This window comes from Danio aesculapii, chromosome 15 (genome assembly GCF_903798145.1).
Source record: "Danio aesculapii chromosome 15, fDanAes4.1, whole genome shotgun sequence".
Taxonomy (NCBI): Eukaryota; Metazoa; Chordata; class Actinopteri; order Cypriniformes; family Danionidae; genus Danio; species Danio aesculapii.
Window position 1 is genome coordinate 33,298,243 of NC_079449.1, and position 25,314 is coordinate 33,323,556.

The following is a 25,314-nucleotide window of genomic DNA, read 5'->3' on the forward strand; positions in this document are numbered from 1 at the left end:
TCATTTTCTTTTTCTTTATTAATCTGGGGTCGCCACAGCGGAATGAAACGCCAACTTCCAGCTGCAACACATCTCTGGGAAACATCCATACACACTCATACACTACAGACAATTTAGCTTACTTAATTCACCTGTACCACATGTCTTTGGACTGTGGGGGAAACCGGAGCACCCGGAGGAAGCATCCGTTTGTGCAATCTCCACACAGAAACGCCAACTGACCCAGCCGAGGCTCGAACCAACGACCTTCTAGCTGTAAGGTGACAGCACTACCTACTGTGCCACTGTACCTACTGTACCTACTCGCCTACAACATAATCAGTATAAGTCAAAAGTATTTATTAAGTATCACATACATTTATTGTTTCTTTTATTGTATTTATTGAAGTATAAGTGAACCCTGCTGGTGTTATGATACACTAAATTTGAAATTTGAAAACCTCAGTCAATTTTTGAAATGAGAGATACATTTTTTTTTGGAATATATATATTTGTGGAATAAGAAATTGTGAAATCATATGTAACTAATGGAAAGTCGCAAGGATGTGTAGTGTGACGTGTGTTCTTTGGCTGTTGAACAATAAAAAAAGTTGAATTACAACAACAACAAAAAAAAAAGAAATTATGAAATTACCATATATAATTATCTCTTGGTGACAGTCATGAACTGGCCTCCACAGAGTCAAGACCTAAACATTATAGAGACACCATGGAATGACCGAGGGACAGAGGGAAAAGAAAGAAATAAGATATCTAAAGCTGAAGTTTAATTATTGTTTACTTTGCCGTTTACTGTAATTTTCTTTTGATGAAATTTGAGGACCTTACTTGAAAAAATCTGGTGGGAGGGGTGCGTTGGCTCGAGGCCATAGGCCAAGTGCCTTAGTGCCCCCACCAGTGCCGATATAATCGTGTATCCAATTAAGAAAATCAAACATGGAGAGTCTCAAAAACCCTGTATGAGGAATTACCGTTTCCGAAGTTCATACACATCTGCAGCTGACGTCAGAACAGCAGAAGCAGTTCACAAACGTCACTTTAGAACTAGTATTTGAATGATTCTCTAGCGTAATATCTAATATGATGACAAAACAGGTGATTTTGCTGACATTTTAACATTATAAGGCTGAACTACATGAAATTCCATCAGTCTACAGACATTTCCCAGTATTTCTCTGTTGCAATCGGGATATCACAATAAAAAGCCAAAGCAAAGCAAACACTACCAGTTTCTGTGGCATAAATACAGCACTACAAAATAAAAAATAGAGAGATTGATTTAGAATGTCACTTATGCAATTTATAATTTGTTTAGCTGTAGTTTGAAACTTACGCTGAAAAAAAAGGCTGTTTTTCTCTCCTAAGGACTTATTATGCAGTCTCTGCCGCGATCTTGTGGTGGAACGTCAACCTTCAATTTCTGGTCTGCTCAGACAGGCTGATGACGGCCAATGCACTGAATCCGATGCTCCGATGCTTATCCGAAATGATAAATATTTTAAAATAGGCACTATCCTTATAAATAAACTGCATAGTTGCAATCTAAACAACCACATTCTTGACTAAAAAAAGTCTCAAAGGTAAATTAAATTGTCCAACTGCAGCAATATTTGTCAAAGTGTCGAGTGTCCTCTGCTTGTCACTATGTGGGCGGAGTAATACACAAGGGTGAAGAGGCTAGACTAGTGCTGTTATTTGCAGAATATTGCGCGGCTATCAGCCAATCAGATTTGAGAACCAGACAGAACTGTTGTATATGTATAAGAGCAATATGGTACAAGAGGACTTGTTGTATGAACGAATAAAGTCATGGCTGAATTAATACTATCGCTGTCTGTTTTTTACGTTCTTAATAAAAATGTAGGTTTAATATGTCATTTACTGCTTTTAAAGAGGCAACATTTAAAGAGCTTTGTGATTTGTGCCATATTTGAATCATGTAACTAAACAATTGAATTGTTTTTTCCTAGTAAAAGTACCACAGCATAAAGTTCAATTAACATTAGATGCTGTACACTGTCCACCCATGAGTGCCTAGTAATAAGTTAATTATTGTTGTTAATAATATTCCTTCATCAGCTTTTTTTTTGTCATGTGAGCAAAGATCACGGATTTTACCCTCAAATGCGGTATGAAAAACACTTTGTACACAACTGCCTTGGGATTCATTTCGTGCCATTTCATGAATGGAATCAGCAGCACATCCGTCTCTCTTCAAACATGGAAAACACTACAACGAAACACGTCACCATCAACAATGCAGGAGACATCAGTGTGATCATCAGCTACTTTCTGGTGGTCATTGCAGTAGGAATTTGGGTGGGTGAAAACTTGTTTTTATGTGACTTGTTGCTAATAGATATAACTGGAAAAATGTGTTTAATTTTTGTCTCTATTTTCAATCCTAGTCTACATTTAGGACTAATCGTGGCACAGTAGGCGGCTACTTTCTTGCAGGTCGGACGATGGTGTGGTGGCCTGTGAGTATTAACTAAATTAAAATTTTTATTAAAATTTTTTTACATTCATAGATGAGACTTATTGGCTCTTATTGTATGTATTTATTTTCCTAACACAGGTGGGAACATCTCTTTTTGCGAGCAACATTGGCAGTGGTCATTTTGTTGGTCTTGCTGGAACAGCAGCTGCGAGTGGGATTGCTGTTGGAGGGTTCGAGTGGAATGTAAGCTATTTAAAAAAAATAAAAATATATTCTGTCAATGGTATAAAGACAAGACATACCACTTTTTGATCCTCACATTAAACTAAAATGACAAAAGTGATTTTATATACAGTTGAAGTAAGAATTATTAGCCCCCCTTTGATTAGTTTTTTTTTATATATTTCCCAAATTATGTTTAACAGAGCAAGGAAATGTTCATAGTATGTCTGATAATATTTTTTCTTCTGGAGAAAGTCTTATTTGTTTTAATTCGGCTAGAATAAAAGCAGTTTTTAAAAAAAAAAAAAAACATTTTAAGGTCAACATATATATTTTTTCGATAGTCTACAGAATAAACCATCGATATACAATAACTTGCCTAATTACCATAACCTGCCTAGTTAACCTAATTAACCTAGTTAAGTCTTTAAATGTCACTTTAAGTTGTATAGAAGTGTCTTGAAAAATATCTGGTAAAATATTATTTACTGTCATCATGGCAAAGATAAAATAAATCAGTTATTAGAAATGAGTTATTAAAACTATTATGTTTAGAAATGTGTTTAAAAAAAATCTTCTCTCCGTTAAACAGTAATTGGGGGGGGGGGGGGGGGGCCAGGGGGCCTAATGATTCAGGGGGCTATTAATTATGACTTCAACTGTATATTTAAATAATATTAATGTGAGAAAAGCATCTAATATTTCAAATGCCTTAATAAAATGTCAAAACAGCAGTAAAATAATGGAATTCAGTGTACATATTTTTCTAAAAATAAAACCATATTAGTTATTGAAACATATTGAAATAATAAGTGGTCATTTTAAAATGTGTTATATATTAAATTGTGTAAAAAAATCACAAATGGGTAAAATTTTGTATTGGTATGTAATAAATATATGTTATTTATATAATATGCTAATTTTACAACTCCCCGAGAGTTAAACTGCTGAGTTTTACCATTTTCTAACCTATTCAACAAGTCTCCAGGTCTGGCAGGAGCAGTTTTAGCTTTTTAGCTAAAGTTTTTAGTTTTTATAATCTTGCTATTTTAAACTTTTCTTGTTTGTATTCACTCATCTGTACTGCGTACTAAGACAGACAGAAAATGAAAAATTGCTATTTTCTTGGCTGACATGACTAGAAACTATACTCCCATTCTGGCGTAATAATCAAGGAACTTTGCTGCTGTACCATGGCTGCAGCAGGCACAATAATATTATGAAGTGCTTGAAAATAGTCCCTAGCTAGGGAACAGCACTGGTAAACTACGTTCAGGATTTTTTTTTATTTACTTTTTTTGTTTATTTTTTAGCATGCTAATGGTCAAACCCAATTCAATGATTTATGCTAAGCTACACTGTAAAAGAATTGATTTGTGTTGGGACGATTTAAAGGAATTAAGTTAACATTAGTTTTTACCAATTTAAGTGGATTAAACATAAAACAATTATGTTTTCGCCGCAAAAAAACTGAAGAATTGTTTCAGTATTGTATTGTTTTTGAGTGCAAGCTAAAAAATCCATCGACTGAATGGATTCAAAAAGGGTAAAGATCTACCGATTTTAAAGCTAGGAGACTTGTAAAATGAGTCTATGTTTTTGAAGTGTTCCATTAGCGTGCTTATTTATGTATAGTTTTTTATTACGACATAAAATTATGCCAGACAACATTTTTAGAATATTGTTACATTTTTGTGTTTTTCTTTTTCTTCTGTAAATCCTGGTAAAAATGCTAAAACCAAGCAACAAAAACAGTTAAACAGTATATTCTAACCTTTCTTTCTTTGTTTCACAGGCTTTATTTATCGTTTTGTTGTTGGGCTGGGTGTTTGTCCCAGTTTATTTAACTGCAGGGGTAGGTTTATTTTATGTACTTACGTTTTTAAAACTCATTTATGACTTATTATTTATCATACCCAATCTTCTTTTTCAAAAGGTAATTACAATGCCGCAGTACCTTAAGAAAAGATTTGGAGGGTCTAGGATTAGCCTGTATCTCTCAATCATTTCACTCTTCCTTTACATCTTCACAAAGATTTCTGTAAGAACACTTTTACAAATTATTACGAAGAATCATAATTTGCCACTTTCTTTTCAACATGAATAAAGGTTACCGTTTTAACTCTCAATGGCTTTCTCTTCGTGTCTGAGCGCAGGTTGACATGTTTTCAGGAGCGGTTTTCATCCAGCAGGCTCTGGGCTGGAATATCTATGTAGCAGTGATTGCTCTGCTCTGTATAACAGCTCTATATACAGTCACAGGTAACATCAGCCCTTTATGTATCTAATTTAATTTACATTTAGCAAAATCTTTCATCTAAAACAACCTATATATAAGACATAGTATATTGCGTTGCTTCTGCTACACAATAGATTCACCTCTTAGTTTCTCTGGACTTACAGCAGTTATTAGGTTCATAGCTTTGAATATAATTGTTTTTTTTCTATAAATGTCTGATAATGCTTCTTCCACATTTAAAATAAAAATGACAGTTAGTCAGAATAAGAAATGATTGAAAATCAGAATTATCGCACAAAATATTAATAGCTTAATTAATCTTTTTTTGCTATTTTACGTAATGTAAAAAACTGCTCTATTTTAAAATCAGAAGAAAGGTTGTCAGTGGTTTACAGAATGAAATAAAACTACGTCACGCAAACACATAATTAGAAGTTGTCTCAATTTTTCCACAGTATATACAGTTCAAGATAAAATTATTAGACCTTCTGTGAAATTTTTCTGTGAAGTTTTTCTGATTATATTTTTCTTCTGTAAAAAATCTTATTTGTTTTATAAATTTTTAAATAATATAATATAATATAATATAATATAATATAATATAATATAATATAATATAATATAATATAATATAATATAATATAATATAATATAAAATAATATAATATAATATAATATAATATAATATAAAATAATAAAATATAATATAATATAATATAATATAATATAATACAAAATAATATAATATAATATAATATAATATAATATATTATAAAATAATATAATATAATATAATATAAAATAATATAATATAATATAATATAATATAATATAATATAATATAATATAATATAAAATAAAATAATATAATATAATATAATATAATATAATATAATATAATATAAAATAATATAATATAATATAATATAATATAAAATAAAATAATATAATATAATATAATATAATATAATATAATATAATATAAAATAATATAATATAATATAATATAATATAATATAATATAAAATAATATAATATAATAAAATATAATATAATATAATATAATATAATATAATATAATATAATATAATATAATATAATATAATATAATATAAAATAATATAATATAATATAATATAATATAATATAATATATTATAAAATAATATAATATAATATAATATAATATAATATAATATAATATAATATAATATAATATAATATAATATAATATAAAATAATATAATATAATATAATATAATATAATATAATATAATAAAATATAATATAATATAATATAAAATAAAATAATATAATATAATATAATATAATATAAAATAAAATAATATAATATAATATAAAATAAAATAATATAATATAATATAATATAAAATAAAATAATATAATATAATATAATATAAAATAAAATAATATAATATAATATAATATAATATAAAATAATATAATATAATATAATATAAAATAAAATAATATAATATAATATAATATAATATAAAATAAAATAATATAATATAATATAATATAAAATAAAATAATATAATATAATATAATATAATATAATATAATATAAAATAATATAATATAATATAATATAATATAATATAATATAATATAAAATAATATAATATAATATAATATAATATAATATAATATAAAATAATATAATATAAAATAATATAATATAATATATTTCTGTCTTCAACTGTATGTACATATTAAAACAGTCACATTAGCTGCTGTTTTTTGCTGTATGTAATGTATCTGTAACAAACTTAGCAGATGATTTTCCTAAATTAACAAAATATGAGACAAATGTGTTATTAAACACGACATAAAGTTACCTCAGTATAAAAACTGTACTGTTGATTGAATTAATACTTATACAAAAACCATCATATAAGGTTGTCCAATTTCTTGAAAATTGTTGCGGCATCTTGAAAAACTCTTTATTTTACTAAGTGATGATATGCTGATGTGTATATATGAGGCATCTGTGCATTAGTTAGGTCCATAAATATTTTGACATCGACAATTCTAACATTTTTGCCCCATACACCAACACAATTTGTTTAAAATTAATCGAACAAGATGTGCTTTAACTGCAGACTGTCAGCTTTAATTTGAGGGTATTTACATCCAAATCAGGTGAACACTGTAGGAATTACAACAGTATGCATGTATATGCCTCCCACTTGTTAAGGGTGCAAAAATAATTGGACAAAACTATAATCATAAATCAAACTTTCACTTTTTCATACTTGGTTGCCAATCCTTTGCAGTCAATTACAGCCTGAAGTCTGGAACACATAGACATCACCAGACGTTAGGTTTAGTCCCTGTTGGTGCTCTACCAGGCCTCTGCAGCAACTGTCTTCAGTTCCCGCTTGTTCTTGGGGCATTTTCCCTTCAGTTTTTTCTTCAGCAAGTGAAATGCAAGCTCAATCGGATTCAGATCAGGTGATTGACTTGGCAATTGCTTAACATTCCACTTTTGATGTTTCCCAGGGGTGGGTTGCAGCTGGAGGGGCATCCTCTGCGTGGAACATGTGCTGAGTGGGTTGGCGGTTCCGCTGTGGCAACCCCGGATTGATGGAGGGACTAAGCTGAAGAGAAAATGAATGAATGAATGAATTTAAACATTCATTCATTCATTTTCTTTTTGGCTTAGTCCCTTTATTAATCTGGGTCGCCATGAATTTAAACAAAGAAATTAAATTTAGTAATGTTTTAGTAAAGTTCTTAAAGTAACTTAATTTGTTTGTTTAAATTTAGCCCAAATAAATTGTTTACAAACACTTAACTTAAAAAAATTTAGTAAATCCAAGGAATCACCTTTGAATCATTTTTTTCAGTGCAGCGTTACCCACTGCACCACAGCGTCGCCCTAATTTATTATTTTTATTTTATTATTTTATTTTAGGAAAATTATCATTGAACTGCTTGCAAATACATATAAATAACGCATGACCAATTTCTTTTGAATTCATTTGAATTACTTTTTAGGATGCAATTTCTATTGCCCATCCTGAAGCCTGAGGAGCAAATCAGTGCAGTTTTTATCCTGTTTTTATAAGACTACATGAAATAGCACTATACTGTACCATTGATAGCTAGTATGTATTAAATGTTTAAATTGTTAAACTAGCACAAATTGTAAATATTATAACTATTATAACAAACTGTTAAATTTATATATTTATATATATTTATGAAATTGTAAGCTTATTTATTATGTAAGGTTTTTATAGTGTTTTTTATGTTTTTTATGTTCTTGCTGGGTATGATGTACTGTAATTTCATTCTACATTACAATCTATTGTGATGCTTTTAAAGACAAAAATAAAGGAAACTGAAGTGGTGAAGTGGTGAAGTTTTTCCCTCTCTGCTGTCGCCACTGGCTTGCATGGTTCGGGATCTGTAGAGCTGTGCATCGATGGATTTGCTCTTCAGTGTTTGGACTCTTAGTAGTGATTTTTAAACCACACTGAACTGAGCTAAACTGAACTGAACTTAAACTTTAAACACTGAACTACACTATTTCAATTTACTATGATCTTTTATGTGAAGCTGCTTTGACACAATCTACATTGTAATAGCACTATACAAATAAAGGTGAATTGAATTGAATTCTTTCACTTCAAAACCTCTTTGGTTGCTTTTGCAGTATGCTTTGGGTCATTCTCCATCTGCACTGGGAAGCACCGTCTAATGAGTTCTGACGTATTTGGCTGAATATGAGCAGAAAATATTGCATCCTGCTACTTTTGTCAGCAGTCACATCATCAATAAATACAAGAGAACCAGTTCCATCGACAGCCATACATGCCCACGCCTAGTTACTACTACCACCATGCTTCACTGCTTAGTGTCATGAGCAGTTCTTTTCTTCTCCATACTCTTCTCTTGCCATCATTCTGATACAAATTGATCTTGATCTCATCTGTTCATAGGATGTTGTTCCAGCACTGTGAAGGCTTTTTTAAAACTCTAATCTGGCCTTCCTGTTTTTGAGACTCACCAATGGTTTGCATCTTGTGGTGTGAACCCTCTGTATTCACTCTGGTGTAGTCTTCTCTTGATTGTTGACTCTGACACACATACACCTGCCTCCTGGAGAGTGTTCTCCATCTGGCCAGCTGTTGTAAAGGGTGTTTTCTTCACCAGGGAAAGAATTCTTCAGTCTTCCACCACAATTGTTTCCATGGTCTTTTGGATTTTTTGACGTTGCTGAGCTTACTGGTGCGTTTCTTCTGTTTAAGAATGTTCCAAACAGTTGTTTTGGCCTCACCTAATGTTTTTGCTTTCTCTCTGATAGGTTTGTTTTGTTCTTGTGATGGCTTGCAAGGGCTGACCGCTCTTTGGATCTCATCTTGAGAGTTGACAGTAACAGATTTCAAATAAAAATACTGTAGCACACTTGAAACGAACTCTGGACCTTTTATCTGCTCATTGTATTCGGGATAATGAGGGAATGACACACACCTAGCCATAGAACAGCTTAGAAGCCAATTGTCCATATACTTTTGGACCCTTAACAAGTGGGAGGCACATATGCAAACTGTTGTAATTCCTACAGTGTTCACCTGATTTGGATTTAAATACCCTCAAATTAAAGCTGACAGTCTGCAGTTAAGACACATCTTGTCTTTAATTTTAAATCCATTGTGTACCAACAGAGCACAGAGTACCAACATTGTGCACAGAGCCAAAAATGTAAGAATTGTGTCGATGTCCAAATATTTATGGACCTAACTGTTCATACAGTTGAAGTCAACATGATTAGCCCTTATGTGATATATTTTATTTTTATTTTTCAAATATTTCCCAAATGATGTTTAACAGCACAAGGAATTTTTCACAGTATTTCCTATAATATTTTTTCTTCTGGAGAAAGTCTTCTTTCAGCAAGATTATTATTTTATTTAAACCATTTTAATGTCAATATTATTAGCCCTCTGAAGCTATATATTTTTTCGATTGTCTACAGAACAAACTATCATTATACAATGTCTTGCCAATTTACTCTAACTTGCCTAATTAACCTAGTTAGGCCTTTAAATTGCACTTTAAGCTGAATACCAGTATCTTGAAAAACAGCTAGTAAAATATTATTTACTGTCATCATGGCAAAGATAAAAGAAATCTGTAACTTACAATCTTTGTAAAAATATCACTTTTGAACAGGCAATTTTTGGAACAATAATCTATTAAGCTTTCCCCATTTGTGAAGGTCCAAAAAGTGTAAATACTTGACACATAATGTCTCTGTAGGAGGACTGGCTGCACTGATGTACACAGATACGGTCCAGACCTTTGTTATCATCGCTGGAGCCTTTGTCCTCATGGGATTCTGTAAGTACCCATTGTTTGGATTTCAGAATTTATCGGCTTATTGCTACTCAGGTATTTTGGTGACAGTTTTTACTTTGACAAATCATATTTCAGAGGAAAGACAACACAAGGACAGCACCTTTTAACAATTGTTTTTTCTGTTGAACATTATCTAAGTTTGAACAGTTTTAAAAAGTAGTAGTGAAAAAGAATTCAAATATAGAGCCCAAAGGCCTGTTTACATTGATTTATTTTCTGTGTATATTTTCTCACCGCGGTTGAAAAAATTGAGACATCCAATAAATTAACTTATGGAAGAAAATTACCAATACCTTTTCCACTGTTCTACTTTTTTTTTCTCTTAATGTGTTACAGTACAAAGTTCTTAAACGTAAATTATTATTGAAATACTTACTTATACACAAGAAAAGGATATAAATTATAGTGTTTGAATAGGACAGTGGACATAACCTTTCTAAAGCAATGCTAACCTTGTTCCAAAGCAAGTTTGTCAGCACTGTAAAAAAATAATATGACAAAAAGCCATCATAACAAAAGCTTTTATGTTTCTTAAGATAATCGGGTTTCAACTAATATTTTTTATAAGTCATACAAATTTAACTTAATATTTTTAGTCAGTTTGACTGATGTAAGTTGAAATGGCAAGAAAAAAAAAATTATTTGATTAATCTTAAAAAAAGACAGTAAGAATTTCTTACAGCTATTTGTAACTTTTTGATTTAATGGGTAATTTGTATGAATTTGTACGATCTCAATCATACATTTTAAAGTTGCCAAGAAATCTAAATGTACTCTTACTATTTTTATATGTAAATTAATTTGCCCTCATAAACTTCAATCAAATACCATTAACGTCTCTCCCTCCTAAAACAACTTTTTTCACTTCCTGCTCACATGGAATGCATTTAGGGCGAGGTCTCAGTCTCATTTCTGCTCTGAATTTGTCTATTCGTCAATCGTACTTCATTTAGTTAGCAATGCGCATCTTTCAACTATCCAGACATTGGTTCCTGAAAAACACAATTCACATTTTTTTCTCGCAATTGACCCTTTGCTAAGCCACACCCGAAAATTGCTAAGCCACACCCAAAAACCACCACACACCAATCGTGGCTTTGCAACCGTAGCTATGGGCAGGAGGTCTGTCAAGCTTTCGAGCGAGGGAAACAAGCTAAAGCATTGTGCATATGGATTGTGCAAATCGGATAGCCGGTATCCTAAAAGTTTGGACGAGGTGGTGGAATTTTTTTTCCCTTTCCAAAACCTAAAACCCAAGGGGAGAAATGCCAGGTGTAGCTCAAGCTGTGTGAGGGGCCGTAAAAGCAGCACAATCCAGTCATATTTCCATCTGTTTCAAGCTACGAATATTTGGATTACATTTCAACCGAACAAAACCGAGATGTGATCACAATCTGAGCACTTGCAATCAATATACTTCACCTGCAGTTGTTTTTCAGTCAGTTATAATCCTCATGTCCATGTCAGAACGACAATTCACTGATGTTTTCATCCGTATTTTAGAGATTTAGTTATTGGTGATGAGGTTATACCTGATTAGTGTCTGCTTTTATACTTTTTATTTATACTTTATTTATACTTTAATTTGCATATTTAAATTTTTTCCACTTAACTGCATATTAGAATAGAAACGGTATATAAACACATAAACATACTGACAGGTACTGTACAATGTTATGGATCAATGATGGTATTTGGCACAAATACATCAACTTCCCCTTTCTGGCTGTTCTTTCTATGAATGAATTATGTAGACACACAGTCCATGCATGTTTCCTCGTCGCTTAGTATTGCTATATTTCATTGCACAAAAATATCTATCAGGCTTTTTGGCTAAAAAAGAGAAATCACGATTTAATTAGTTATTATTAGATTATTTTCAAATTTCACCTATTCTGCTGTGCATGAACTAAGCTGTTGAATGGTCAGCATATGAAGCGGCTAGGCTTTAGCTTCAATTTTGATTAAATAATTTTCTAATCGGTTGTGTATTTTGTATTATTATATCCCTGTAATGCGTACTGCATTATCACTCGTCACTCGTACCGTTCATCAAAAATGACTAATTATATCACTGGGAATGTGTGACACCGGCGCACACATATTGTAATAGGAGTGCCAGGCATGAAAGCTTGACAGGCATAGCAACAGTAACTAAGGAGGGCAGGGCTTAGCAAAGGGTCAATTCAGGACCATTTCAAGCGGATGTACTTCAAAACAGTGAAAAAAGGACAATCTTATCTTCCATTTCATGGCAACTTTAATATGATTTGCTTATTCCTCAATGACGGCTGGGTTTAGGGGTGGAGTTTAAGGCCACGTCTCTTTTTAATACAAATTAAATAAAATGAAATCGTACGAATTAGCCAGTTTTCGCCAATACGTAAAATAGCTGTGTTTTCCTGTGAGAAAAAAATGTTAACCTTGTATGCTTCTTTATTTAGGATTCGACAGCCAATCGTGAGTCTCTTAATCAGGCATGAAACACAGCATGCTGTATATAAAAGACCATTTTAGCATTAAAGATCAAATTGCTTTATTTGAAATTAAACAGGAAATAACAGTCGTTAAATTACAGAAATTTACTGTAAAATAATGGATGTTAAATTAAATAAATATACGGTTATTTTACCGTAAATTTCTGTAATTTAACGTCCATTATTTTATGGTAAATTTCAGTGATTTAATGTATGTTATTTTACAGTAAATTTCTGTAATTTAACGTCTGTTATTTTACAGTAAATTTCTGTATTTTAACATCTATTATTTTATGGTAAATTTCTGTAATTTAATGTCTGTTATTTTACAGTCAGTTTCTGTAATTTAAGGTCAGTTATTTTACGGTAAATATTTGTAATTTAACGTCCATTATTTTATGGTAAATTTCTGTAATTTAATGTCTGTTATTTTACAGTAAATTTCTGTAATTTAATGTCTGTTATTTTACAGTAAATTTCTGTAATTTAACGTCTGTTATTTTACAGTAAATTTCTGTAATTTAACGTCTGTTATTTTACAGTAAATTTCGGTGATTTAATGTCTGTTATTTTTCCCTAAATTTCTGTAATTTAACGTCTGTTATTTTACAGTAAATTTCTGTAATTTAACATCTATTATTTAATGGTAAATTTATGTAATTTAATGTCTGTTATTTTACAGTTAATTTCTGTAATTTAAGGTCTGTTATTTTATGGTAAATATTTGTAATTTAACGTCCATTATTTTATGGTAAATTTCTGTAATTTAACAGCTGTTGTTTTACAGTAAATTTCTGTGATTTAATGTCTGTTATTTTACGGTAAATTTCTGTAGTTTAATGTCTGTTATTTTACAGTAAATTTCTGTAATTTAACCTCTATTATTTTATGGTAAATTTCTGTAATTTAATGTCTGTTATTTTACGGTAAATATTTGTAATTTAACGTCCATTATTTTATGGTAAATTTCTGTAATTTAATGTCTGTTATTTTACAGTAAATTTCTGTAATTTAACGTCTGTTATTTTACAGTAAATTTCTGTAATTTAACGTCTGTTATTTTACAGTAAATTTCGGTAATTTAACGTCTGTTATTTTACAGTAAATTTCTGTAATTTAACATCTATTATTTTATGGTAAATTTATGTAATTTAATGTCTGTTATTTTACAGTTAATTTCTGTAATTTAAGGTCTGTTATTTTACGGTAAATATTTGTAATTTAACGTCCATTATTTTATGGTAAATTTCTGTAATTTAACATCTATTATTTTATGGTAAATTTCTGTAATTTAATGTCTGTTATTTTACAGTAAATTTCTGTGATTTAATGTCTGTTATTTTACGGTAAATTTCTGTAGTTTAACGTCTGTTATTTTACAGTAAATTTCTGTAATTTGACATCTATTATTTCATGGTAAATTTATGTAATTTAATGTCTGTTATTTTACAGTTAATTTCTGTAATTTAAGGTCTGTTATTTTACGGTAAATATTTGTAATTTAACGTCCATTATTTTATGGTAAATTTCTGTAATTTAATGTCTGTTATTTTACAGTAAATTTATGTAATTTAACGTCTGTTGTTTTACAGTAAATTTCTGTGATTTAATGTCTGTTATTTTACGGTAAATTTCTGTAATTTAACGTCTGTTATTTTACAGTAAATTTCTGTAATTTAATGTCTGTTATTTTACAGTTAATTTCTGTAATTTAAGGTCTATTATTTTATGGTAAATATTTGTAATTTAACGTCCATTATTTTATGGTAAATTTCTGTAATTTAAGGTCTGTTATTTTACAGTAAATTTCTGTGATTTAATGTCTGTTATTTTACAGTAAATTTCTGTAATTTAACGTCTGTTATTGTACAGTAAATTTCCTTTAATTTGACATCTGTTGTTTTACAGTAAATTTCTGTAATTTAATATCCCAGCTGCCTGAAAAAAAACACATAAAATAACACATTTTTTACAGTGTAATATAAACTGATCATTGTGTTGTCCCTCACAGCTTTCTATGAAGTTGGAGGCTACAGTGCTTTACTGGAGAAGTATAATTCATCACTGCCATCTCAGACATTGTCTCTAAACCCTGATGAGTACAACATCTCTCAACACTGTTACGCTCCACGAGAGGATGCCTTTCACTTGCTTAGGGATCCTACGACTGGTGACCTGCCGTGGCCTGGTGTGATATTTGGCATTGCAATAATCGGCAGCTGGTACTGGTGTACTGATCAGGTGAGAACAGGGTATTTAAGAATTATACATAATGTTGTTGACTTCTTTGTTTAACTCTTTGAATGTTGTATTGTGCAGGTAATCGTGCAGCGCTGTTTGGCCGCTCGCAGTCTGACGCATGTGAAAGCTGGATGTATTTTGTGTGGATACCTCAAACTGCTCCCAATGTTTCTAATGGTGTTTCCAGGCATGATCAGCAGAGTGCTTTACCCTGGTGTGTGTTCTAGTAATGTCTCCATAATGTCTTTATAATCGCACTTTTGATCAGAGTATACCAATAGATAAGTGTTTTTTTTGTCAGATGATGTAGGTTGTGTGGAGAAAAGCATCTGCAAAGAAGTGTGTGGTACTGAAGTAGGATGCTCCAACATTGCCTATCCAAAACTGGTGGTTTCAGTCATGCCAACAGGTAATCAAATAGCTGGTTTGGGATTGAAATTGGTTTTTAATTATTAGCTTTCATTCCTCAGTTCACCCAAAAGTGCTCAATTTACCCTCCACTTATTTCTTGTGTTTCTTTCTTTTGTTGAACTCATAGGAAGATACTCTGAAGAATATTGGAAATCAGCAGCTATTGACTTCCATATTGTTTTTTTGTTCCAATGTATGTCAATGACTGCTTTTTTCCAACATTCATTTATGCATTATGTCATATTTGCATCAAATTACAAAAAACTAATTACCGCATATGTGAGGTGTTTCTAATGCAGCTTCTATGGGCGGAACAGTAAATTTGATGTTATTCTCTCTTCTGGCTGCTGTAATCAGTCACAAGTTTTTCTTTTAACATTGGATCAAATAGCAATAGGGGAGAGCGGGGACGAAAGTAAAAAAAAATGTAAACCTAATATTAAAAGATAATGATTTTAGCAGAAATATATTTTACTCACAACAGTGATCTATCGAAAGCAGGTGTTATTTTGTATCAATGTAGAACAACGTACCCAGAAATGTGAAAAGGGGTCCATATATAAAAGTTTAGAACCACATAAATGTGAGTAAATGGTGTGGACATAATATTTTTGGGGGTTAACTATCCCTTTAATTTCTGCTCCTGTTTCTGTTGTCTCTGCACAGGTCTCAGGGGTTTAATGCTGGCAGTCATGTTAGCAGCTCTCATGAGCTCACTGGCATCTATCTTCAACAGCAGTAGCACCTTGTTCACCATGGACATTTGGACTCGTATCCGGCCTCAAGCTAGAGATAAGGAGCTCATGGTAGTTGGAAGGTTTGGCATCATTCAGTTATCAGTGGCATATTCACCATTAAGGTCTGCCTGTGCAATAATATCAAATTCTGCTCTTCAATAATGAGCCAAAACATTATGACCACCTATTTAATAGGCTGTCTGTCCTCTGCGTCAGGCCCGGCCCTAACCTATTTGGCGCCCTAGGCAAAATTTCAGGTGGCGCCCCGTCGCATCGCAGTAAATTCCACTGCTAGTGTAAATATAAGAAACTAAATAGCTTTGTCTTGGGCATTCTTTTATTTAAATAAAGCAATTTCACATTCAAAATACTTAGAAAGATTTGCAACGCTGGGACTGAGAAACCTCAGCAGCACATCTGAAGACAGAAGAGGAGTATGTGACACCAGTCTAATAATAAACACGTGATTTTAAGAATAAAATAAGATGAATTAATATAAATGAAAAACCTAAAGATACATGCATGATGTAGGTTACTGTATAATACACTATATACTTTTTCTGATATGCAAATTATATTAGTAATTCACATAAGTAACAATTGAAATTTTATTGTCATTCCAGTGAAATGCTAATTAGCAGAATGCAAAAAAATGAGTATAATATACAATGTGGTAATGCTAAGCTAGTACGCTATGCTCTAACATTAATAATGGACACTTTAACACTGATGTAAAGCTTTTGATAAATGCACTTTAGACACTATGAACTGCAGTATAACAAACAGCTAGGCTTACAACTATGGTTAAAATCAAGAGCATTTTGATTGACTACTACAAGCTGGGAAAACATCAGATAACCATGCCAATGCCATTTACGTTATAACACCTAATGCTGCTCAATAGATCTAATATTTACACATTTGCCTGAGAAAGGAATGATGGGGGTAGTTACTATTTGCCATAACATCTATGCTCTTCCATGACATTAGCTGACGGTAAAACTAACAGATAGAGCTAGCTATTTATTGAATAGCAAACCTAATATTATGCCATACACAGGGGCGTAGCGGACATTTTAAAAGTGGGGGACGGCTGTATGAGATCATATGTTAATATAATTATTAATCGCCTGTTTCTAAATGGTCTGTCTCTAAAAGTGAGGGGGATGGATCCGTCCGCCCGGCACGTCCGTCAGTCAGCATGCATACACTCATTTAGGGGTTGCGACGATAGACGCACAGCTTTAACGGAAAGAAAGTAAATGCAGACGTTTTTATCAACGTGCTTTTAAGCCAAAATAAAGCGAAAGCACAATTCTCTTGAACAGCTCTTGCAATTATATCTCATTTGAGATCGGCTCTGTGTTGACGGTACTTTCACTATACATAGAAAGTTTAAACAGGGGGCAAATACGGGAAAATACGTCAACGGGATGATAGCGGGGAAAAGCGGAGAGTTGACAAGTATGTGTGATACTAATTATTAATGGCGGTATCGATCACGGATAGAGTAAAATAATCATCCTTGTCGTAACATTACCTCTGTCTTTGTCGCGTTTTTCCTCCTCTTCTTTTCTTTTCTTTTCTTTTCTTTTTTTTTGCCTCCCCTGCGCACTAGACAGTTTGGGATGTTTTGACACTGAGCATGTTGACCCATCAAAAAATAAACACCGTAGCAGGTAAAGTATTATTATTCGGAAGAGGGGGAAGCGTCTTAGGTGAGTATTATATTATTATTATACTACTGCTACTTAGTAGGCTATGCACTGTGCAGTTAATTTAATGTGGGCTTATTCGTTTCTGAATTCATAATACCAACTAGTTTTAAGTACAGTGGAAATTAAATTTTTTTTGCCTTCCCCCATTTCTAGCGCCCCCTGACGCAAGGCGCCCTTAGCATTTGCCTATACTGCCTATGCCACGGGCCGGCCCTGCTCTGCGTACTGCCAAAACAGCAGTGACCTGATAAGTTATGGACTCTACTAGACCCATGAAGGTGTCCTGTGGTCTTTGGAACTCAGACAGTAGCAAGTCCTGATGGTTGCGAGGTGGAGCCACCAAGGATCAAACTTGTTGGTCCAGCCCATTCAACCTGGTGTTTTATTCGATTGAGTTCTGAGGAATTCAAAGACCAGTGCAACACCTTGAACTCTTCATCATGTCCTTCAGACCATTCCTGAACAGTATGTGCAGTGTTTAATGGTGCATTATCAGTTGTAAATGTCCACCTCCAACAAGGAACATCATTGTTATTAAGGGAAGTAGCTGGTCTGCAACAATGTTTCTCTAGATAGAATGATATATTTCAGACTGAAGGTTTCCCAGCAGAAAATTGACCATAGCATCAAACTCCCTCCACTAGTAGACCTTTATCCACTTCTCAAGGGTTTAGTTTCAGTGCTCATATTCACATTGTAGTCACTTTTGATGGTGGACAAGGGTCATTTTAGGCACTCTGAAAAGTCTGTGGCAATGCAACCCCCTACAAAACGGAGTGTGATGGACTGTGTGTTGAAACATTCCTCACATAACCATCATTAAAGTTTTGCATGACTTGTGTCACAATAGACCTTCTGTTGCATAGACCAGATGGGACTGTCCCTCTTCAGACCACCACTGTTAAATTCTCATCAATGGAACACCTTGCCATACCAGAGACTCTTGCATTGTGTATAACAAATTGGTTCTTGTTGAGGCTCAGATCATAATTCCTGCCCTTTAATTTTTTTTCTCCTGTATCCGATGCAGTGATTACGAGAACTGATTGCTTTCCAACTTGATCAATATGAAGATGATCAATATTCTCTTCACCTTTGACAGGTCACAGGTCAAAATGTTTTGTTTCATCAGTGAAAATAGCATGGAATTTTCCTGAATTTAACCAGTTCTGCAAAATCTGCTCATCGCCATGATGGGGTTGTGTGTAGAGACAGGCAATCAAGCTTAAATTGTGTGCATTTTGAAAGGAATCAAATTGCTAAAGCTTAAAATAAGTATGTTTTCTCATGACATCAGCTTGGTTGTCAGCCATAACATAAAGCAGCCCTGCTGAAAAAAAAAAACAGCTTAAACCAGCCTAGTTTAGAGGGGTTTTGGCTATTTCCAGGCTGGTTTCTAGCCATTTCTAGCCTGGTCTTAGCAGGTCAGGCTGGAAAATGACAAGCTAAGCTGGTTTAGGCTGGACATAGCTGGTTTTGGCAGGGCTCCCAGCCTGGCTAAGCTGGTCAAGCTTGTTTTAGATAGTCAAAACCCCTCTAAAACCAGGCTGGTCGACCAGCTATGCTGGTGTAAGCTGTTTTTTCAATAATGAGGGGTTCTCAGGCTGCGTCTGAAATCGCATACTTCTATACTATATAGTACACAAAAACAGTATGCGAGCTGAGGAGTATGTCCAAATTTATAGAATTCGAACAACAGTATGCGAGGAGTAACCTGGTGACCTATTACTTTCGGAAAGATTTTAAAGTGCGCATTCAATGGACGCTACGCTATCCCATGATGCACCATGAGAGAATTCATGACTGAGAGTGAAGCAATGCAACTGGGTAAGGCACATGATGTTGACAAAATGACGGATGTAGTACATCTGAGTTCGATTCATACTACTCACATTTATACTGTATAGAAGTTACTTTTCTAATGGTCTAGTAGTAAATTCAAATGCAGTACCTACTGAGTAGTAGGTGATTTCGGACCGGCCTCAGTCTTGGCCCTGGAGGTCTGGCGTTCTCCAGATTTTAGCTCCAACTTCAATAAGACACACCTGGGCTAGCTAATCAAGCTCTTAAGCTGCGGTCACACTGCACTTTTCTCCCGATAGTCTTCCATTCATATGCACGCGAATGCGGAAGACTGGAAACACAAGCTTGTGCGACAAGTTTCACAGTTCGCCGCGTTGAAAAGTTCAAGCTTGGTAAACTCTGACCTGCGAAATCGCATCACATGATTGCATGAGACCAATCTAAAGTCAAAACATAACCTCTCTGGAGAGGAATTTAAAACATGGACCAATCGCCCGCTTTTTTAATGTCTAATCATCTTGTTTAATCCCGCCCCTTTTCGCAGCAACGTACAACAGAATTTCACATGTAAAAACTCTAGTGTGACGGCAGCATTACTAGGATTTCTAGAAACATTCTTGCAGGTGTGTTGAGGCAAGTTGGAGCTAAAACCTCCAGGACACCGAATCTCCAGGACTGATTTTGAGAACCCCGACAAAAAAAGTATAGGTAAATTACAAACTGTAAAGTAAATAAATCAAATGAATATTTTCATGGTTGTAAATAATATTACTGAAATTAATTAACTGAATATAAGTTTACACAAGTAAATAAATAAGACTCAATGATGGGCTAAAAGTCTGCAGATTTCTGTGCGCATATATTCTGTGTGGGCTATGATATAGGTTATGGTTATATAATGGGTAAATTATAGTTATATAAAAACAACAAGTAGTAAGTTCTTGGTCATTTTCAAACATATTACTTGAGTTCAAAAATGTATTTGGTACTTGGAGTTGAATGTGCATTTGGATTTCTTTTATCTTCATGATTTTCACTGTTTGAACCTTCCGTAACAGGGTGTGGATACTCTGCATTGTTGGCATAAGCATATGCTGGATCCCAGTTGTCCAGGCAGCCCAAAGTGGTCAGTTATTTGACTACATTCAATCTGTGACTAGTTACTTAGCCCCTCCTATTGCAGCAGTCTTCTTCCTTGCCATTTTTGTGAAGAGGGTCAATGAGTCAGTAAGTTATTGTCTGCTTACCTATTCATGCCTTTTTCCTTTAACAAAATGTACCAAAAGCCTACCTTTCATTCCTCAGGGGGCTTTTTGGGGCCTGATGGGAGGACTGGTTATGGGGCTGTGCCGCATGGTACCAGAGTTTGTATTTGGCTCAGGAAGCTGCCTCAAACCATCCAACTGCCCAAAAGTCATATGTGGAGTCCATTACCTTTACTTCGCCATACTTCTCTTCTTCTGCACTGCTATTCTTGTACTCTTCGTAAGCTATAACACACCACCTATAAAGGACAAACATGTAAGTTATCTTATCAACTGCCAAAGCTGTTTTAGACTACTACTTTTTAATAATAGCATTCACCTTTCTCTCTTTGCCAAGCTCCATCGCCTTGTCTTTACCCTACGCCATTCTACAGAAGAAAGGGTCGATCTGGACTGGGAGGAAGAGGAAAGAGGAAGGAAAGCCCGAAGAGAGGCAGATGAAAAGAGGAGGGCCAAAAATGATGAAGATCAAAGTAAGATGACAAGCATCATTTCAGTAGATAACATCTTTGTGTTGTAGATTACCTGTCCAGTCCTACTTCTGGAAGGTCAATATCATGCAGATATTATCTCAATCCTAATTAAACACACCTCAAGTCATCTAAGCATGGCCTTAAAGATTAATACAAGCTTCTAGTTCTGTGTTGGGGTAGGCTGAAGATAGTGGCCGCATACTTCCGAATTACCAGTGTTGGGGGTAACGCATTACAAGTAACACAAGTTACGTAATAAGAATACATTTCTAAGTAATGAGTAAAAAAACGCATTCATTTTCAAAAGTAAGTAATAATATTTGAGTAACTTTTTTGTTAAATCAATTAGCTTATAAAAAGGTAGTGCTTATAAGGTAGGTAGTGCTGTTGCCTCACAGCAAGAAGGTTGTTGGTTCGAGCCTCGGCTGGGTCAGTTGTTGTTTCTGTGTTTCTGCATGTTCTCTCTGCATTCGCGTGGGTTTCCTCCGGGTACTCCGGTTTCCCCCACAATCCAAAGACATGCAGTACTAGTGAATTGGGTAAGCTAAATTGTCTGTAGTGTATGAGTGTGAATGAGTGTGTATGGATGTTTCCCAGAGATGGGTTGCGGCTGCATAAAAAAATGTGCTTGATAAATTGGCGGTTTATTCCACTGTGGCAACATCAGATTAATAAAGGGACTAAGTCGAAAAGAAAATGAATGAATGAAAATGAATGTTGTCACATTGAGGCAATGAGTATGCAGGAACAGACAGAAACCAAGATGGCAGAGGCTTACATTTCTACAATTCTCAATATTCTAAATGGATCTAAAAAAGGGAAATGGGGATTGTCTTAATGGACAGGGATTTTACTTCACTAATAAGTCAAAAAGTACAAAAATGGCAAACACAATGCCTTACACTTTCATTAATCTGTGTATATGGCAAGTATAGCTCGAGGGTCAGGAAGTTCTCTGAAGATTAGATTATCCTCTATTTTTATTTTTAGGTAAATAAAGGTGTATTGCATTGTTAATTGCAGAGGTAGTTAGGAAACAGGTCAAGCCTCGGCTAGGTCAAACAAAGTAATGCAAAAGTAATGTAACACATTACTTACCATAAAAAGTAACTAAGTAACGCAACTAGTTACTTTTTTGGGGAGTAACTCAATATTGTAATACATTACCTTCAGTAACTTTCCCCAATGCTGCCTATTACAATAGCAGTTTCAAAAATATCAACAAAATATCAACTTTTTATCCGAAAAAGAAACATTGTGCATAAATAATCCACGATGGAAACAGATATAAGCAGAATAAATTCCAACATGTGCATCAAAATAAATGTCCTGATTTTGTTGTAACAGGTAATGTGATGACAAAAAAATGGTATGATGGATAGCAATAATAGAAAAATCAGCTAAGTTTTGTCATTATAAAATCCCTTAGCCAATGTTAACATCAAAATGGTTGGTATTATTACCTCCCAAAGTGTGGTCTCGCACCTCTAAAATCCACTTCACATTCATTGTGTTGTCTTTTGAGGCACAAGTAATTCATTATTTAAGAAAACCCATTCTCAGTGTCTTCTATCACAGCAAATTCTTTTTTGACACAAGTTTATCTGGAAATAACGATTTAGCTCTTTGACTAATTAGATGGAAACTGCTTTATTCGCAAATGATTTGTGAAATTTTGAGTTTTGAGCATAAGTTTAATTTGCATCTCTTGATGGAAACAGCTACTGACAATACCTCATCAAGAGGTTATACCAGGGGTGTCCAAACTTGGTCCTGGAGGGCCGGTGTCCTGCTAAGTTTAGCTTGAACTTGCTTCAATACACCGGCCAGAAGTTTTGTAGTACAGTATATCTGGTAAAGCTGCAGTCACACTAGAGTTTGAGCATGCAAAATTCTGTCGTACAGCGCTTTGAAAAGGGGCGGGATTATACAAGATGATTAGACATTAAAAAAAGCGAGCGATTGGTCTATATTTTTAATTTCTGTCCAGAGAGGTCATGTTTTGATCCTCGTTTGGTCTCACGCAGTCAAGTGATGCGATTTCGCAGGTCTGAGTTCACCGAGCTTGAACTTTGCAATGCAGTGAACTGCAAAACTTGATGCACGATCTGGCGTTTCCAGTCCGACACATTCACGTGCGTATGAATGGAAGTCTTTGAGGAGAAAAGTGCAGTGTGACCGCAACTTAAGAGCTTGATTAGCTGGTTCAGGCGTGTTTGATTAGGGTTGGAGCTAAACTATCCAGGACCGAGTTTGGACAACCCTGGGTTATACAGTTTTGGAAGCGGCCAAACATTGCAGGACTGCACACTATGTTATTGGTCAAACTAAATTCACTACTGTTGATAAACATTACTCTTTATTTTTGTCATAGTTGAACATGGTGAACGATCCATCATGATGAAGATTATTGGCTGGTTTTGTGGCATAAGTGATACACAAGCTCCGGAGCCTACAGAGGAGGAAGTGACTGAAGCATCAAAACAATTACCCGATATAAGTGAAAACCCACTGTGGAAGAATATAGTCAACGCTAACGCACTTATAATGATGACTGTGGCAGTTTATTTTTGGGGTTTCTATGCATGAGGGGTAACATGCTGACCTAGCAGATGAATCAGTGTTTCCCAATCCTGGTCTTGGAGTAATTCGCAACACTGCATGTTTGGTAGGTCTCCCTATTCAAACACACCTGATTAAACTCATCAGTATGTTATCGGTGACTGTAGACAAGAGTGTCAGATAAGGGAGATATCTAAAGTGCAGACTGTTAGGTGTGCAGATCAAGGTTGGGAAACACTGATTGAAACTGTTTGAATTCTTCTACACAATTTGTTAATCAGCGCATATGATAAAATCTGCTTGCTACCATGTGTGAAAATAGAACTTTACTAGTAAAGCACTGAAAATGCAATGGAATCATAATTTGGTGTGTAGAACTTCACTGTTGAGATTGTTAAACATTATACCTCGTTTAATTTTGTAAAATGCTCTTTTTTTGTCAAATGAAGTAAAATAATTAGCTCCCCCAATCCCTGAGTAAGTTTCTATTCATTAAAGGTTCGCAGTATCGCAGATTTTATTTTACAGCGCATTGTGTTTGGCATCCTGAATGGTTGTAGACTACAGTACAGAATGCATTCAGCTTGCCAAACGTACATAGATTTTCAATCGCTAGCAGTGTGAGTTTCAACAAAGGATACAGGTGTTGAAACTGTCCGCAGCAAGACCATCGTAAAGGTGGTCGCACACCATGCAATTTAGAATTATTAGCATAGCCTATATCAGGGTATGCACACCTCTTTCTGAGGTGCCCAGTTACGACTCAGGACACCGTTCATATTTCTGCCGCACAACAGAGCACCCTCTGAATAATTTCATTTTAAATAACATACAAATGTGAGCGCCCAGTTTGGATTACTTCCAACTGTCGCTGTGTGAGCCCCTTAAAGCCTGGTTTATACTTCTGCATCGACTGATCAGCATGGCCCACGACGCATGCCTTGCATGTTGCTCTGCAATAACACTTCCGAAACGCTAGCTGGCAGTGAGGTTATGTTCCTGTGTCGAGTTTCTTCGCTGGTGTTTTGTTTTTTCTGAATGCTATCTTAAACGTACAAGTAGCTAAAACTCTATCATTTTGAGGTGGAAACCAGCAGACGTGCAACAACTTTAATCACAATGTAAACACAAAACAAAAGTTTCCAACTGGAGCTCCTTCACGGGACTCGACACTTGTAAACACTTGTTCCAACGGGTTTGTGCGGCTCTTGGTCCAGTCCACACTTGTCAGCACTACCAAGCAGACCAATCACAGAGCTTGCACTACGCGTCGTTGCGATGTATAGTTAAATTTTTTGAGAGGTGCACGTCAGCATCAGCCATAGTGAGTTCTATG

The 25,314-nt window shown here is 34.1% G+C and overlaps 1 protein-coding gene across 1 annotated transcript; it reads left to right on the forward strand.

Annotated features, from left to right (window-relative positions):
- Positions 1-2,171: 2,171 nt before the first annotated feature.
- slc5a2 (solute carrier family 5 member 2) lies at positions 2,172-24,725 on the forward strand. The gene is made up of 15 exons (XM_056473224.1): positions 2,172-2,319; positions 2,409-2,480; positions 2,579-2,683; positions 4,458-4,517; positions 4,599-4,703; positions 4,819-4,924; positions 10,193-10,273; positions 14,780-15,009; positions 15,088-15,223; positions 15,311-15,418; positions 16,087-16,237; positions 20,737-20,905; positions 20,984-21,199; positions 21,281-21,416; positions 23,791-24,725. Exons 1-15 carry the CDS (start codon positions 2,221-2,223, stop codon positions 24,003-24,005), a joined length of 1,989 nt encoding a protein of 662 aa, XP_056329199.1. The 5' UTR covers positions 2,172-2,220; the 3' UTR covers positions 24,006-24,725.
- Positions 24,726-25,314: the final 589 nt, after the last annotated feature.